The sequence below is a fragment of the Necator americanus genome, chromosome II (assembly GCF_031761385.1).
Source record: "Necator americanus strain Aroian chromosome II, whole genome shotgun sequence".
Taxonomy (NCBI): domain Eukaryota; kingdom Metazoa; phylum Nematoda; class Chromadorea; order Rhabditida; family Ancylostomatidae; genus Necator; species Necator americanus.
The window spans coordinates 923,296-940,397 of NC_087372.1; the positions used below are offsets into that span (position 1 = coordinate 923,296).

General features: G+C 41.0%; 2 protein-coding genes across 4 annotated transcripts; both read right to left on the minus strand.

The window, feature by feature from the left end:
- Nucleotides 1-313: 313 nt before the first annotated feature.
- RB195_016520 (uncharacterized protein) lies at nucleotides 314-10,107 on the minus strand (the record flags this gene model as incomplete). 2 transcript variants are annotated; one of them, XM_064183092.1, is made up of 24 exons in its annotated part: nucleotides 314-478; nucleotides 676-852; nucleotides 907-1,057; nucleotides 1,195-1,331; nucleotides 1,470-1,600; nucleotides 1,696-1,771; nucleotides 1,836-1,986; nucleotides 2,304-2,401; nucleotides 2,566-2,712; nucleotides 2,772-2,902; nucleotides 3,027-3,150; nucleotides 3,209-3,297; nucleotides 3,603-3,678; nucleotides 3,730-3,835; nucleotides 4,912-5,035; nucleotides 5,105-5,230; nucleotides 5,311-5,383; nucleotides 5,604-5,749; nucleotides 6,251-6,380; nucleotides 8,190-8,264; nucleotides 8,409-8,504; nucleotides 8,665-8,720; nucleotides 8,774-8,814; nucleotides 9,219-9,286. In XM_064183092.1, the coding sequence occupies 24 exons, from the start codon at nucleotides 9,284-9,286 to the stop codon at nucleotides 314-316; spliced, it is 2,694 nt and encodes an 897-aa protein (XP_064038973.1). The 2 variants fall into 2 exon arrangements, with proteins under 2 accessions (XP_064038973.1, XP_013292724.2); XM_013437270.2 differs by lacking the exons at nucleotides 8,665-8,720; nucleotides 8,774-8,814; nucleotides 9,219-9,286 and adding an exon at nucleotides 10,036-10,107.
- Nucleotides 10,108-11,119: 1,012 nt separating this feature from the next.
- RB195_016521 (uncharacterized protein) lies at nucleotides 11,120-16,497 on the minus strand (the record flags this gene model as incomplete). Of its 2 annotated transcripts, XM_064183094.1 has the most annotated exons (6): nucleotides 11,146-11,165; nucleotides 11,257-11,287; nucleotides 11,389-11,473; nucleotides 14,695-14,744; nucleotides 16,223-16,318; nucleotides 16,429-16,497. In XM_064183094.1, the coding sequence occupies 6 exons, from the start codon at nucleotides 16,495-16,497 to the stop codon at nucleotides 11,146-11,148; spliced, it is 351 nt and encodes a 116-aa protein (XP_064038975.1). The 2 variants fall into 2 exon arrangements, with proteins under 2 accessions (XP_064038974.1, XP_064038975.1); XM_064183093.1 differs by having other exon boundaries at nucleotides 11,120-11,287.
- Nucleotides 16,498-17,102: the final 605 nt, after the last annotated feature.

A 17,102-nucleotide genomic window follows, 5' to 3' on the forward strand; every position in this document is an offset into this window, starting at 1 on the left:
CGACGATACTGCATAGGTCATAAACTAAAATAAATTAGAGAAAGTCATGAAGAATGCAACGAATTTGTGCTGTCGACAATTTGGCCGCAGGGCAATAAATTCAAATACACCTTCAAAATCACTGGGTTTCATTAAATAGACGTCAAACATTAATCATTTCCATTATCCCATATTATATAATAGTTCTATTATTTACATTAGATCGTTCCAGGTTCCCAAACACATAGTTATGACAGAAAAAACACGAGTTAGACTTAACAGGATATGCTTTACATGTCAAAAATGTTAACACAATATTACTAACAAATGCAGATTACAACTGGAGTTTTTGAACGAGAGCTGCAGGCAGATCAATCCTAAGTTCGAGCACCTTCATTGCGTCAGATGCGGATAATATTCGAGTGATTGAGGAAGTTTTCGTAGCTTCCCGTAGTTCAACCGCTTCTTCCACATTTTCCACGTTCAAAAGTGCCACAATCTAAATAATTGAGTGTTCATGAGAAAGTAAAACTCCAAGCAACGTCCCTATCACTAAAGATTTACCACAAAGTAGGATTAAATTTCCTTATCACCACCAGATGATTTAGAAAACGCAAAACATTACACATTTGCGCAGTATTTAAGAAGGACAGTCACCACAACACAGAACTGTTACTAGGAAACTCATGTATCCACCTGTCCCAATCGAGCACATCTTTCCCTCGCAACCCAGCCAGCAACACCACTGAGGTATGCGCTCAGCTGGCGGAATTCGCGATCCAGTTGCAGACCTCCTAGCCTGTTGAACGAGCACTTCATAATGACGCATTCCATTTGACGTTCTACCTCACTGCATACGGCCAATAACAATGACTGAAAAAAACAAGGCTACCTTCGTAACTGATTTCATTGTAAGTGTTTTCTTACGTGAAAGTTCTCCTTATGAAGTAAAGTCTCAAAGATGGCTATTTGTTTGTCTAGATTAGCATTGAACTGTTCAATAAACGGATCAACTGCTTCAAATTCAGCCAGCTGTGAATCAGTCAATATGTGAGCAATATCCACGTACCCATCACAGCTAAAAACGCCACGTTATTCAACACGTTCGAGTGAATTGTACACATAAAAAACGATCCATCCTAACTGTATGGGGTGAAACATCCTACTCATTGGAAATCATACAGCTTGACTATCCCGTTGTGTTGTTTCACTCACCTCGCCTTAACCTTCGGCCGAAAAACAATTCTGCACAACGATTCCATAGCAAGGGACGCCAAATGATGCATTTTCCTAGATACATCCGACAACTGGCTGACAGCGTTATCCAGTTTACCCGCTTCTACAGCGCTTCGCTAAACAAATTCAGCTGTTGTTGGTGTTGATCTAATTATTGAGTACGAATTTTAACTGATTTGTGATTGATGTAGAACAGTTTCCTACAGAACATGATCGAAAATGTAGAAGTTGGTTACGTTCAGGAAACGAATCACCTGAGTTTTGCTCCATTCATGCTCTAGTCCTTCACGCAATTCTAGCAAGAGATCGGCAGTACTTCTAGCATTATTACTAGCGGTTAAAAATATTTCTCTCTGGATATCCGGTCTTGGTTCAGAAGATTTACCTTGAATTTACAAAAGTTGGAGTAATTTTAGATGAAAGAAAAATTTAAAACTCCATTGAGGTTCGCAGAAAAAGAAAAAAACGAAGATTTCAAACCATGTTGAATGACACTGTATGCGCTTTGCGCTGTCTGTAGCGCCTCTGCAGCAAAGGTTGTGGATGGGTAGCCAGCCTTAACATAGCTGAGCTTGGAATAATTAAAGCTCACGTCAAGAATCACCTTCTGGAACACATACTTGGACTGCTGTAAGAAGATAATGATAGAAAGTAGTTTCTAGTAAAGCTACACCATTATTCAGTGCTGCACAAACACAGTCCACAGAGCTGCTACTCGTTGCTCGCCTGACGCATTTACGGACAAGGAATAACACATCGTCCACAACCGAACTAAAACTATTTTTCCTAAGATAAGAAGACATTTACATCAGTATCTGCATAAGAGGAGAAAATAAGATTTTCGTGAAATTTTTGATACAAAAACATTTCAAAGTGATCATTGTGAAGTTCATTCTAGATTTCGATCAATTACAAACTCAAGATCAAACTAATTGTGTGGTGCTATAATAAAGTGTTTGACCAACTCTTTTGGGGTGCCCCAAACTGAACATGAAGAACTATATTATCAAAAAGAAAGAAAAAAGAAAAGATTATGAAAGCATGCATTGTGTTTTCCTAACGCGTCGCATAAATGCAAAACAACTGACCTAGTCAAACCGTCCTCTCTCACATCCAGATCTATAGCCTTTCTCACAGATTCCTCCATATAGTACTGCTCTAGAAGTATGTAGTTACCGAGCAGCTCCTAAAGCAGCATCATTTAAATCTAAAAATTAATTTTAAAGAATCAGCCTTGCTGATTCTTTAAAGCTGCTTAGACGGCTACTTGGCTACCTTTTGCCTGTGGTATATCACAATGAAGATCTTTACGCAGGAACTGATGTGATACATCGGCAGAAGAGCACTTACCTGCATTTTGGACCCAACCAAGCTCCTGTTCAACAACTGATAGAGCTTCTTCTCTCTTTCTTCCTTGCGTCTCATTTTTTCCTCGTAAAGACGTTTCTTCCTCTCTTCGTCAACGTCACCGAAGTCATCTCCATTTGTTATAACAAACTAGAAGAATACTGACTTCATCAAAACAGTTTAGGAAAATTGGATTCAGCCATAATGACCTCCTCTTGGGTCTTCTCCTTGGACGCTCCTTTGATACGTCTCCTCACAAATCTCCAATACATTTCAGTGTGGGTATTCATCAAACAAATTTCAGAAAGTAAAGTGTCCAGTTGCAGTGCATCTAGCCTCTCTAGAATCAATGTCAAGCGATGTAGACTGTATAGTACGAGCACAGAAAATAGCAGTTGCACATCAAAAAATAGAGAGTGGAAGAAAAGTGAAGGAGTAATAATATTTGCCAGCTATTATCTCACCTCCACTTTTATCAGAACTTTTATTCTCCAGCAAAATCTTTTGAGCAGCTTTCATCTTTTTCTCAAGTTGTCGTTTTTTCTCAAACTCATCGATGACCTTGCCAACAACTTTGTCGATATCGATCTACACGTATTAAGGTGAAAGTGATGGATACTGAAGAAGAATATAGCGTAGAACGTACCTGAAGCATATTTACGAAATCTAGCAGCTTATCCGGTCCATATGCACTTTCGATGAGTGGCTGATTTGTTTCAAGCAAAGCAGCGATTCCTGAATTAAAAAACCGAAATTATCTACTTTCAAAATCGTCAAACCAACCTTACTAAGAAGCATGAAAGCAAAAACATGGAAAATGCGACCAAAATAACAATTCCAATGGGTGTTTCACAATAAGTGTGAAAATTAGAATGACTAAGGAGAACACAACTTTTAAATCGACGAAAACATTCACATCACTCTAGCCGCCACTACTACTGAAAACGTACTTTATTTCTTTGATGAAATATCTACTGGGAGTACGTTCAGAAAGGATATGGGAAAACATCCAACGTTTTACCAAAAGCAATACATCTCACCTTCGAAGAATAAAAATAAGGTATCAGCATAAAGTACATCCACTCGTTTTTCATCCAATCCGCCCGCAATCATAACCTGCAAGACAAATGATAACTCAAGTCCGACAAAATTATACGACACACTTGCCTTTAAGTTCTCCTCTCCAATCCTCGCTATCTGCTGACTCAGGTACTTGCCAAATATTACAAGGCCGCAGTCATGCTCATTTATCAACGGAAACAATTTCACGAACCTCAAAAAGCGATACTTACATGTAAATACTGCAATATCATGTCGAATAATAACGGGCTTATTCTGTCACGTGCATGTGTGTGTTTCTGAAAAAATTTCAAAAAGCAGCGAGACAGGTCCAATAAAACGTCAGATTGCTGCCACCACGTCGAATTGGTGCGTCGGTGTCAGAAAGGGGTCGGTCCTTACGTACCCACAGCCTATTATGTGTAGCTGAATAAGTGCCTAGACTAAGCTGTCGGTAGCCCAGAGTCAACACATCTTAGGCTAGCTCTGATCATGGAGTCAGCCCACCATTGAGTCTGTATCCCAATTACGTGATGGTTCGCTTTTAGGAGGGAACAAAGAAAGAAAGAAAAGAACAAAGACGTAGAGTTGGCTCGAAACGACATGAAGCATGGACAGTTGCGTGAACGGCGGCTCGAAGCGGTGCGGTGGAGCGTAGCGGTTTTGATCCTGTAAGGATCCTCGCCGTCGCTGCCAAAATAATTTTCTCTGCTACTGGCACTTCGTGTATCTCCTTACGTGGACGACAGATACTCCGCTAAGAAGCAGTAGCAGAAATAGCGTTTCCCTGCGAAGCGTGCTTCGTACCTTAGACAAATGATGGACTACGTTGAGTTGATTAACGATGGGTTGAAGGCTACGCGATGGGCGTGGCTTAAGGCGAACGCAGCACAATTAAAGGCATCATGGGTGGTACGAGTTTGATGGTGGTTTGAGGATGATTCCGTTCATCTCTCTGTATCAGTGTAAACGGACGACCCCGGATTTGCTTCTTACGACGTCTTCTGTTGCAATGCGCAACCTTAGCACCCCTCCTGCGATTCGTCCGAATGGGTTTATGACGAATCGCAGGCGGGGTGCGGGAGGGCGCAAGGCACTACCTGAAACGCGTACTACCCCAGATTCGTGGGGAGAAACGGATTTCAGGCTGGAAAGCGCCTTTAACGATCATTATTGCCAGCCATGGATATATTGATTTATAACTGATATTTTTGGAAAGAAAAAGACACCTGAAATAAGAACAGGAAGATTGGTACAGATTGATATCATTAGTATCCAGGTTGTTAGTACCTTTGCATAGTTGCTACGTCTTCACCACCCACGGCAGTTTCGAGCTTTCGTACAAGGATTTCTTTAAGTCGTGAAGAAGCATTCGTTAGTACTTCGTAACTGTGCGAAATCGACTGTCCAGCATCTGGTGAAAACAACTTTAGTTCACAGAAAAATACAGCACAAATGCGGCAATAGTTATAAATAGCACAACCTCTATCAACTGAACTGCTCAACTGAAAAACAGCCCGATCAAGAGTGAGAAAGCGGTGGATAAGTTGAGCTGCCTGTTCATACTCCTCGTTGTTAATGCACTGATCTACTCCTTCACTGCAAACTCCTAGAGCGGACAGAACATTTAATCTTTGAACGGCATAGTCACTATTAAACACTTTGTCAAAAAGATTTCTAACACCAAACCTAAATCGTGCATATCACCCGCTAGCTGAAGGCATTCAACTACACGTGTTTTGGCTACATCAAGGGCCGAAACCTGAAATAATTAGAAATATTTCTACAGTGCAACTGTAACCATAACTATCCAAGTTGGAAAGAAGGTATACTTTTCTAACAAATCGAATAAGGCCTAACAACTAGGCAAAATAAAAAAAAAAGCGAGATAGTTTATCTACTCATTTCACTCAATTCTATTTTCTAATTCAAAACAACTCACAAAAGCATTAAATCCACTAATTTAGCAGTTGCGCGCTTACCTTACCACTAATATTATCTGCTAGCCGAGAAATAGTTCTTAAGCTTGCAGCAAGCTGCTTGGCATCCGCCTCCACAACCAACATTGCATTGTTCAGCCGAGACACAGCCATTCCAAAAGCACGACTCTGCTCGCCTCCGGAATTTCCTACAGAAGAAAAAGAGCTAAGTTTACTTAAAGACGGCTACTCTTTTCCAGTGTGTGATTCAAATAAGAAGGATCCGAGTGTAAAGTGGAGGAAAGACAAGACCCTTTTTAACAGCAGCGTACCACGAAATTTTCGATGTTGGAATCTCTGCATAAACAGATAGGGGTACTGGTGCAGTTCACGAGCATGGGGATCCCACTTAGTTCTCCTCACAAAACGAATTTTCATCCACAAAAACAACTCGCATAATCGTGTTGCGGTCTGCACTCCTTCTACATTGTTGAGGAGACAAAACAATCAGGGCTAGGTTGCTAGCGTTTTTCTAGACCTGTGAGAATTCGGCGTGACTGAACATGTAAACTACACCCCCACTACTAATCTACTCGTGCAGAAACCGGAAAATCGAAAATTTTCGCCTATTTTCACACTTTTAAATTACCAACAATTCGTTTATTTAAAATTTATTAAATTTTGTTTTTTTAACTGAAGGACCATTTTACCTGAAGCACATTCGACTAATACTCCAGCTATTTCTTTCTGCAGCCTTTCTTCTTCCCTTCGCTTTACGTCTAGTTCAACGCGTAATTGTTGCAAAATACTGTCGATGTGATGATCGTCTTCGTCCGCTTCCTGAACATGTTCGTAAGCAGTCAGAGTTATTCAAAAACATGAAATTAACTCAATTATTAGAGCTACGTTAGAGAATAATGGTGGAGTAAACGCGCACCCGAACAAGACCATCAAGAAAATGCGATAATCCGGTGAAGCCATATTCGCACTTTTGCAGCGCCTCTCCAAGATCCACGATAAGAGGTAAGAAAGTGGTCGCGAGCGCGAGCTTTCAAAAATAAAAGACGCAAATTACGAGTGCTATTTCATGGCCTTTCGCGACTATTCACTGGCGCTCTGCAAATGAAATGTTCCAAGCTGGATTGCTATTATTGCTATTATTCGCGCAGTGTCAACATACGTTCGACACCGTTAGACCATTTCAGAATTTTTTCGATTGTAAAAGAAGAAACTACGAAATAACAGAACTTAACAGTATCGGTTGTGCCTCTAAGAAGCAAGCATTCAGTGGCGGACGGAAAGACATAACTTGCAGTAGATCATTTTAAAAAAAATGCGATCAAGGTATGCATCGGGTGCACCTTCCTTACTTGAAAGGCTCCTATGCCCTTCCTTGACTCATAATTTTTTTTTAAGACGGCCCATCTTCACAGGACGTGCGGGCCCCAGCATCTCTTCCACTCGTTTCGTTCCCTCGCCGTTGTCATCCAAGATGTTCTCAAGTTTCGTGAGTGACGTTGACGAGGTCCTTGAGCCGTATCCAGCTGAGCACTCAGCTGGTCCATCCGTGTAACGAACACGTCACCCCATCTCGTTGGCGGTCTCCTTCGAGGGCGTTTAGCATCTTTTAGGATCCACTCTAACGTTCTTTTAGTCCATCTATCGTCGATTCTTCTCATGATGTGACCGGCCCATCTATGTTTTGCTTTCGATATATATATATATATATATATATATATTCCGCTGGGTCGCGTAGACGGGACATTCCTCTTGATTCAGAGCTGCGAAGACTGGCTAGGTGTTGTGTGCACCGGTTAAACTTCAGAAGAAATCTCTCAAGGGCTCTGTGGGCAGTAAGTAGCTTCCTAGACGTGGCAGCGGTGTCTGCCCAGGTTTCTGCAGCGTAACACGTACGATGTGTCCACGATTTGGGAGCCTTCAAGTTGTACTCCTCCGTCCCCGCAGTAGGCGTTCTTCACGAACTGTGTCTTCGTTCTGTTTATTCGCAGTCCTATTCTCTTCCCTGCTTCGTTCAATTCGTTGAGCATCGTTTCTGCTTCATTGGTACTGATCGAAAAGAGAACGATGTCGTCCTCAAAACGAAGGTTCGAGAGAAATCTTCCATCAACATGTATGTCCCTTTCTTCCCAAAAAAAGGTGATTTCATTATCTATTGCAATGCAGCCGTGAACAGCTACGGCGATATAGCATCGCCTTGTCGTACCTCCTTTCTAATGGGTATGGTGAGAGAGCGGTGGAAAAGATGTGGGATTCGACCCCCAGAGTCACCTCCACGCCACGCTGAGGCGGTAAATCTTTGTGGAGGGACTCATAATCACAATCACAAATTCCCCAGTGGGCATATCATGAATAAAATGCCCGTTAAGCTATGTCCCGTCTGCTTTACTTCCAAATTTCAACATCGAACACGACAACGGACAGCTCGACCTCCGCCTCAATTACTGGTACTTCGCCGCAACGGGAGCGCGAGTAGACTCTCTCAAATATGAGCGAACACTCGTGAAAAATAAAGATCAATCTACGAGTGATATAGTCGGAAAAAGGCAAAGAATAAATTATTCACAACAACTCTGCAGTAAAGGAAATGATGAACATTAGAGATCATGAACGATGGCAAAGAACACTTACCCTTCCCAAATTCTCTTGACGAGCTTTATCAGCACTGCTACGAGGACGGCCTGCCGGAACTGTAGTGAGAGTTTTCTGGAAGAGCAATTCAGTACTACACCAAACCAAAAGTCTATAAAGCTTGCTAAACAATAATATTGAATTATTCGTCGCTGTCTGCAAAAAATATTCAAACGAGTGTCAAAATGAGAAAAACTAGTGAAACAGTAATGTTGCAACCTTTAGAATCAGATCTGCGGAAGTAAGGAAATCCATGCCATTGGAGAAATGGTTTGAAATATCTGACATTGCCGTCATAACTAATGGGAGAAGAACCTAAAGAAGTAAGTACAGGATACCGATAACTTACTTTCTAATTCACAAGAGTAAGGACATATTATGCTAGCAAACAATGAAGTGAAATGATGCTATCTATTCCAACTAAGGAGAAACAGAATTATTTCCGTGGGGTATTAAGAATGATGAAAGAACTTACACAAGCATAAGAAAGATAATGAATACGTTCCAGAAGGCAATGAATACACGGAAGTACTGCAGTGATAACAAAAATTCTCGTATTTTATCACCGACCGTCTTCACCTCACTTTCAACGACGAAATGGTTGAAGTCTTGGTTCCTTCTATTTCTGAACACATAAAATCACGCAGTTGCAATCTCTAAGGCGATGCCCTATTAAAATCATCAACAAAAAAGTGAAACATGTTACACTTCCTTATACCGAAAAAGGAACTCAGGATAAATGCAAGAATCTAGCAGAAAATAATCCTAAAAAGTTTGAGAAATTGCTACCAATGCTTATAAGGAATTAACTTCTCTTCGAATTAAGCTCAATGAAAGCACCAGTTTAATTAATAGCAGGGTAAACGAAAAGAAAAGAAGCGTCTATACATCTTCAAAGCTGCCGTGCTTTTTTTTTTTTTTGATTTTCTGCGTCTTTCCAATACAGTTTTGATGCAAGCAAGTCAATTACAACACTCATTAAGATATCGAGTTATAGAAAAATGGATCAGCAGAAAAGAAAATACTAACAGTTTGAAGTTGAGTACAGCACAAGCGTTGACGAACAGTGTAGAAGCTATGACAAGCTCAGAGAGCATAGCTTAGCCCACACTAACGAAAACCCAATGGACTGCCACGTACCAGCACAGCTAAACAAACATATACAAGATAAATACAGTTGAAACTGAGTTGGTGATAGAAGGCAATCCTGTCAAAATGAAAAGTGAACAGATCTGAATGTCGAGCGACTGCTTCCTAAATAAGGAGAACGCAACAGAAATGACAAGAGATCGCAACTGTTGACCCAGCGCCAATCCAACGCTCTACGCCGCCTCCATGACGTGGCGTTTGGTGCCACTTATGAAGGCAATAAACTGTCATTGAATCATACACAAGTTTCAAATGTTTCTCAGGGTTCGTAGTATTCGTCGCACTCTATCGGACAGTTCATGTCCACAAAAAAGCGGGGAGGCTATCTGGGTATGTCATTAATTGCTTTTCATGATCACACTTTTTTTTTTTGAGGGCCTAGGGCTAGGACTTCTAGCCTTAGGCCCTCAAAAAAACTTGTAACTAACTTCAATGAATAACTTGTAAACTATTGCACCGCTCTGTGACCTATGACACCCTGATATTCCGCGCGTAGATCAAATCATCGGTATCGTCGCTGGCGATCTATACGGATAGCAATACTCATTAGCTGGTACACTGAGTGATAAATGCATGCTACTACCCGCACCACATCCGATGGAACAACACGTAAGACTATTTTCCATGCAGATGGGTTCTGTTTTCACTACCTTGAACGATTATCGAAACACAAAAGAACGTCCGCCTAAAGCCAGACCTCAGCCTTTCTGTGATGTTCTCGTCGCTCCGCTTCCTCCTTAGGATTTGTTCGGTCTGCTTCCAAGGCCATTATGACGCTGCATTCTTGAAGTAAAACAGAGCTTATTCTCCTACACACCACAATTTGCCGCTTCTTTCTCATCTTTTTGTTAGATTTTTGGGTACTATTTCGCTTAACTTTTCGCTATTATAAAGTGTCTGACCTTAGTCAATCCGCTTGGAATGCGCCCCCACGTTCACTTCAATTCAGAATCGTTTGAGGTTTACGAACGTGTAACTGGCCTATACAATGGCTTGCGGTGGCTAGCCGATGTGTCAAGACACTGGTTATTCGGCGCCCAAAAACCTAAACATTAGTCTTCGGGGATCTATGACATGTAGCTTAACGCTACCGAGGGAAAAAAGGAAGATAGAGCGTCCAGAAATAAGAGAGCGGTTAAGAGCCCCTCCCACTACATTTTCCCTTAATTTTTTACGATCTTCCTACCAAAACGTCTGGTTTGGTCTCAAACAATGAACGTTTACAAATTCATATAATTCTCTTTTCAGCCTTTTTTTTAAGTATTTGAACTTGGAAGAGACGAGTCCAGAGATCCTATTTTTAAAAAGATGGAAACACTAGTGTTAACGAATGCCTAGTAATGTAAAAACTACATGAAGTACGGTGCAGTTGTGTGAGCGGCTGCGCTCGCCCGGCGCGGTTGAGAAAGCGGTTGGTATCGAGGTAGAACCATCAAATACTGCAGCGAAGAATGGGGGTAGCGGAGCCCCTCCCTCGTTTCTAACGCTCCACGTTAGATACGAGGGATTGCTTGCTTCGAGAGCAGCCGCTTACGCAATTGCACCGTGTTTGATGTCATTTGTCCCTACTATAAGTGAGCGTTCGTCTGAAACGAAAATACGTACAGAAGAAGCATTCTGCAGGCCACATTTCTGATCTCTTCATGTGGAATTTACAATGTGTTAATCGAAAACAACTAAACCAAGGTTTATTATTGTTATACCAGGAAATAACTGAGTGACATATTTCAAAACCAAATATTATCTAAGAACGTTTGGTTTGTTTCGAGGGTGATTTGCAGTTACTCGATATTATACCAACGACCATCTACACAAATCCGATGCGCCCTAAAGTCAGGGCATTCAATGCAAATGTCGATCAGTTGTGTACTATAGGAGCGTTCTTTCTTAAGGCACAATAACATGTTGATGACCATACCTTCCATATTATTCAAAGGTGTAACGCGTACCTTAATGGAGCCGTTCTACTTGCAACGAATTCAAGCAAAGTTCATGAGTAACAGAACTAATGACAAGTGTGTTTGTTTTTACTTGTGGAGCTTGCACCTACCGAGTCGGACAATATGTGGCCCGTAGCTTTGTGCATATGGCGAGGTTTGTCATTTAGTCGCACTGTTTGCGAGTAGTTGGATGTCCTGAAAGCCTTACCAAAGAGAACGTGTACGCCTGATTCTGTACTCGCGCGGAAGAGGTCGATGTGGTCATATATCTGATGCGCATTGATTACTACATGAAATCCAAAGGGAGGACATGAAAGCAACAAAGTAATCCGGCAGTTGAGGTGCTAAGGTGGGAGCGAATGCCAATTCACTCGTATCTAAACTTATACCCGGCCGCGGGAATCTCTGGTTCTTGGATCAATGCCAACGCGCCGAGAAATTCAAAATGGTGTAGTAGGTAACTAATTCCTCTGCAGAAGATTAAACTTAGAGAAAGGTAGAAGGCGAGTGCTATACGGTGCATCACGTACGATCACCACAAAACAAGCGAGGAGAATATTACAATAAACCCTAATTCAAGGAAGAAAAGAATGATCTCCGAATTTGAAACTAAGTAAGGGATGAAACTGGAATTTAGGGTCTTTGATCCTTATCATGCAGCTAACGACGATCACTTCAGGTAATTGCATAGCTAACATTTTTTCCTTTTTCTCTGTCTAGTTTTCTTCTCGTCTTTCCATTTGCTTTTGTATTGCTCTTCCTATTTGATTTGTATTTTCAACTCCTTTCATTTTTTGTATCACTGCTGTCCTACTTGTCTTGTTTCTCCGTTCTACTTTTATTGTTTCTCTCTCGTATTGTTTTGTCTTTTTCCTTTGTCTTGCTTGTTACGATTATTTTGTCTTGTTTCTCTGTCTTCCAAAGTCGTTCTTTTGTGCCTTTTCTTAACTTTATGTCTACGTCATACTTTTTTCGCCTCAGAAAGGCTACTGGTTCCAACATTTTTGTTTTTTTTTATTCCTGCAACATGTTCTATAACATAAGTTTACCTTCTACAATGTACCACAAGCTTACTTCACTCATTTTCGTTTGTTTCACTGTTCCTATATCCACTCTTGTTTCTGTTTCTGCTTTTTTTTCTCCTTCTCTACTTAGTCCCCTTTTTTCACTCTGTCTTTACTTCCCAGCATGTAGTTGTATTGTTTGCTTTGCTCTTAGTTAGAGAATGCGTAATGCATGATAATCGGCACTTAAATCACGTTAATATATGAAAAAAACATAGAAGCTAAAGGAATATAATTCGCATAAAAAATAGTGGAGGTTTCTCAAATGAAAGTAAAGACTCTTTTCCAGTACCTCCTTCTAATTGAAGAAAGTACTTTTCTACAAAAATCCTATATTACACAGTCTAACGTTGATACGAGATAGTGAAAAAAATACGAAAGATAGCCAGAGGGGACTTTGGACTCGCTTTAAAAATTTCTTCTTTGGAAGATCAGTTTTCTGCTAATTTTCAACTAATTTTGGAGTCAGAAAGGGAAATCAGACTCTCTTCTTCTCTCCACGTTAAAATTAGGCCTTGCACTTTTTGTAGGAAGTAAACGTGCAAAATTTGTCGAAAAAATTCCGCACGTTCACTTCCTACGTTTACGTTCATGCGAAAGTATGACTACTCATTTGTGTTTCCGAATTTTACCACTCCTTAACCTCAAACTTCCTCTCAAAAAAACTTAGAATCATATCAAAGCTACTGAGGCACTTCGGCACTGGTGATGCTATTACGTAGTGGGAAAAATTGACAGAAACGTGAAGAACATAACGTCGTCTCTTCTCGTGCTACTAAAGCTAAAACAGCGGCGAGGTGAAAAGCGGGTGTCCAGGTACTGTGTCAATACTTAATACTGTGGGGATCAAATGAAGACGGCAGTGAACTTAATTATGTTGAAAGAAGTCCGCCTGTAAAAAAGCAAATAGAGTAGAATAGAAAAGAAAACAAACCAAGCGAAACAGGGGTGTAAAAGACGAGGAGTAGGATGGAAATTCGAATTAAATAGGCGATAATAGTAAAGAAGCAGATCAATGCAAGAAAAAATGGAACAACGAGAAGAAAACTGGACAGACAGAGGAAGAAAAAAGATACAAGCTATGCAGTTACCTGAACTAATCTTTCTCAGCTGCAGGATAAGGATCAAGAAGCCAAAGTTCTAATTTCATCTCTTACACAGTTTGAAATTTGGAGATCACACTTCCTTTCTTTCCTGGATTACGGTTTGTTGTGATATTCTCCTCGTATTTCTCCACCTTTCTCTAAGTTTATTCCTCTGAACCAACAGAGGAAGTACTTACTTGATGTAGCATTTTGAATTCCGCAGCCCCTTGTAAGTTTGGATACGAGTGGGCTCATTCAGCCGCACTCTTTAGTTTGTAGTTCTACGCGCAAAAAAAAAGCCCATAGCGCACAAAGATCGTTCTTAATTGTCATATGCCTTTCGCATTTGAAAAGCAGATGAGCATTTAAGGAAGCAACAGTTTATCAATCAGTAGTTCATCAGTGGAAGTGAATAGCTAAGTAAGCGGCGTCTTTAAAAGCTAAACCTTAGTCTTAGCGGATCTATGACGTGTATGCTAAAGCCACTAAGACAAGAAATGAAGATAGAGCTGAACTGCTAACTACTTTGACTACACCAAACCATCAAAAGAGACTGGCCACGAGTAGCTAAGTCATATCTAAAAAGAAAAATGAAAGATCTTCGCATGCAACAACTTTTGTAAGAAATGCACGCATTGATCTGTACTCACAAGATTGTGGCCCTAACGAGAGCATTTGGGTTAAGTGGTGTAGTCTTTATGATAGCTGTTGAATCGCGAAATCTCTCAAGAAATGGGATACTTCGCGGCTCTATCTTCCCTTTTTCTATTGGTAGCTTTAACCTACATCTCATGGCTTTAGCCTACATACATCCTTATCTCTAAAACTAATGCTTAGGTTTTAGGACCCTGAGTGACTTAGCTATTCACTTCCAGTGATGAACTATCGCGTTCTCAAACGCTTCTCAAATGGGAAAGACAAAAAAGTGTTTAACGATTAAAGGCATCACCCCACAAATCTGAGGTGGTACGGATTTCAGGTGGAGTATGCCGTTTGCACACGCGGCATACTCCGAACCGTTTTTTACGCCAATTAGCAAAAAATGGACGGAATCATCCACCTCTCCATAATCTATGATCCCGTATACGAATACTCCACCTGAAATCCGTACCACCTCAAATTCGTCGGGTGATGCCTTCAAGAACGATCTCTATGCGCTATGGACGTTTATCGGCGCACCGAAGTTTGAACTAATGAGCGATTGAATAGCCCCTCCCAATTACCTTAGCATCGGAAATGCCTTAAGTTGAAGCTAGTTCGAACTTACGAAGGAGAATTGCTTGATTCTTGGTCAATAAGCAGCACAGATGCGTTTCTCTGTAATATTCAAGTGAACAAAATTCGCAAGATGAGCTTCCGTCTGGTGCAGTTTTGGGAGGTTCCCACACTTTCGTTTCGATATCGATAAATTGATGTTAGACTTGCCAACGAGAATGAAGACAGTGATTACAGTGGTTGGCTACACCAAGACACTGTACAGCAAGGCCAAAACGATCTGACAAGTTGGGGCAGTTGAAGAAAAGGCTGCGCTGGAAGTGAGGCAATGGGATTCTTGCCCAACTCCGCAGCTTTTGAGCGCAACTTACTACTTACATAATTGCACCATTAATCAGTCTTTTTGGCCCGAATGTATAAGCCACATACACGTTCATAAACATGGAACGATTTTGAACTGTAATCGAGCACATTGGCGCATTCCAAAGGGTGAACGCCAAACACTTCATTCTTTGTCCTTTAACTTTAGTCCAGGTGCGCTGTGGGAAGGCGAGTGCAAGTTTCCATAACTATTACATTACGTTATGCATTACTGCCAGTAAGGTTGGGTGCGTATCGTTAGGTACCCGCAGCCTCCGCGACAACCTATCCTTAGGGGTAACGACTGGAAACGGCGATCTTTAATTGCGCTGCTCAGCAGTTTGTAGCGTCAGCAGAGCATCGCGCTGCGTTTGCCTTATGCCCCGCCCATCACATCTTTCATCTTTGGTCCTCATCGTCTAGTGAGGTGCGAAACAAGCCTCGCAGGAGCACGCTATCTCTGGTATTGCTTCTGTACGAAGTATCGATCGCTTACGTACAGAGATACATCGAACGTTTGCACACGAAATCCCAGAAATCAAAAATAATAGTGTTTTATTTATGTAAAACAAACAAATCGAAAGTTTTACAAACTATCGCAGTATTTTACGTGCATTAACACTGTATACAAATCTATATCTATATCTTCTATATAGTTTTTTTCGTGTTAGTCAGATGTGTTAGTCTCCACGCTATACGGAGACTCACACAATTTACGTAGTTTTCGTCGACTCTTTAGCTATTTTCGATTTCAATTCCGTGCAACTGATTCAGCCCTGAGCAATCCAACACTCTTCCATAGACACCTTTTCAAATATTTTTTTTTTGATAAAATACATTCTGTAATTTGACTGTAAACTGTTTTACAAGCATCCATTGGTTCCTCAAACTAACATTTACCCCAAAAAAGCAATGTTAACAACAGCTGCTCTCGCAAGCGGCTGAAATGACTCGAGCACTCCTTATGAGATACCGCAACGCCCTCGACATCATCTCAGAAGTTAGGAACGCATATGCAGGCTATACAACGAGTTGCATAGGCCAGCCGATGGATCAGGGCAGTGTACTTATCTTCCCAGTCTGCAACAAATTTATCGACTTCAGCACCTATGGAATCAATTAAATCGTTATAGGCAATATTGGTAGCCAAGAACTGCAGACCACAGCGGTAACCAAAAGCAATGGTGGAAGTTCTACTGGAAAAATTGTCTAACACATACATTTTCTCTTACTGAATCAGCTTGATTGTAGCGATCACGAGCGCTAGCAGTAATCACATCAACTCTGTCGCCCTTCTGCGGAAGTCTTCTTAGAATCTATAAGTGCGTGTAAGCAGAAAACTTTGAGGAGACAGATAAAACTCTTCTTCTCTAATTCAGATCAGAATGTAGAAATGATGCGACTTTAAGAAAAAAAAGGAGATTACCTTCTCTATCTTGAGAATAGTCCTTTTAACAAGGTCATTGACATTATCATGAATCGTTCGAGCTGCCATCAAAGATAACTAACTTTACAGAGACTTAGCTGAATACAAAATGAACCACCATGACTCTAGAATCTTGTTTTTGCTCTCAGATATTTGTAAAAGAACCGATATATGATGTGAAGGTGGTTCTTTATTTATCATACTATGAATTACGAAGGCAAAAGGCATTGTACAGCTAAAACTAACAGGATTTTAACTTGCAGAAGAAACTACAGAGGGAAAAACTGAAAGTGCTATAGCAGTGTTGGTGCGATGGAAATCTTCTGCTACTGAAGAGTCTCCTTTACAACAAGTTACTGCGGTCGGTTCAAAACGACCTGGTGCTTGATGTAACCGCTTAAGAGGATGCACTCCAAGTAGCGCGGTGGGACCCCTACTCGCTTCCGTCTTCCATTTTTCATCCATTTTCCGCATTTCCTGGCGAGTGTCCCTCCCCGTACGTAACCAACAACGTTTATGCGAAAATTTCAGGTTATGGGATCACTTTTAGGTTCTCTTCTGGGATAAAAAAAGATGAAATACACACGATAATTTAAATACTCTCGCAAAGGAACAAACAATGAAGGCAGAACAATGTTCAATCTGCGTTGTCGTGAGGGCCAATGTCCTCGGTG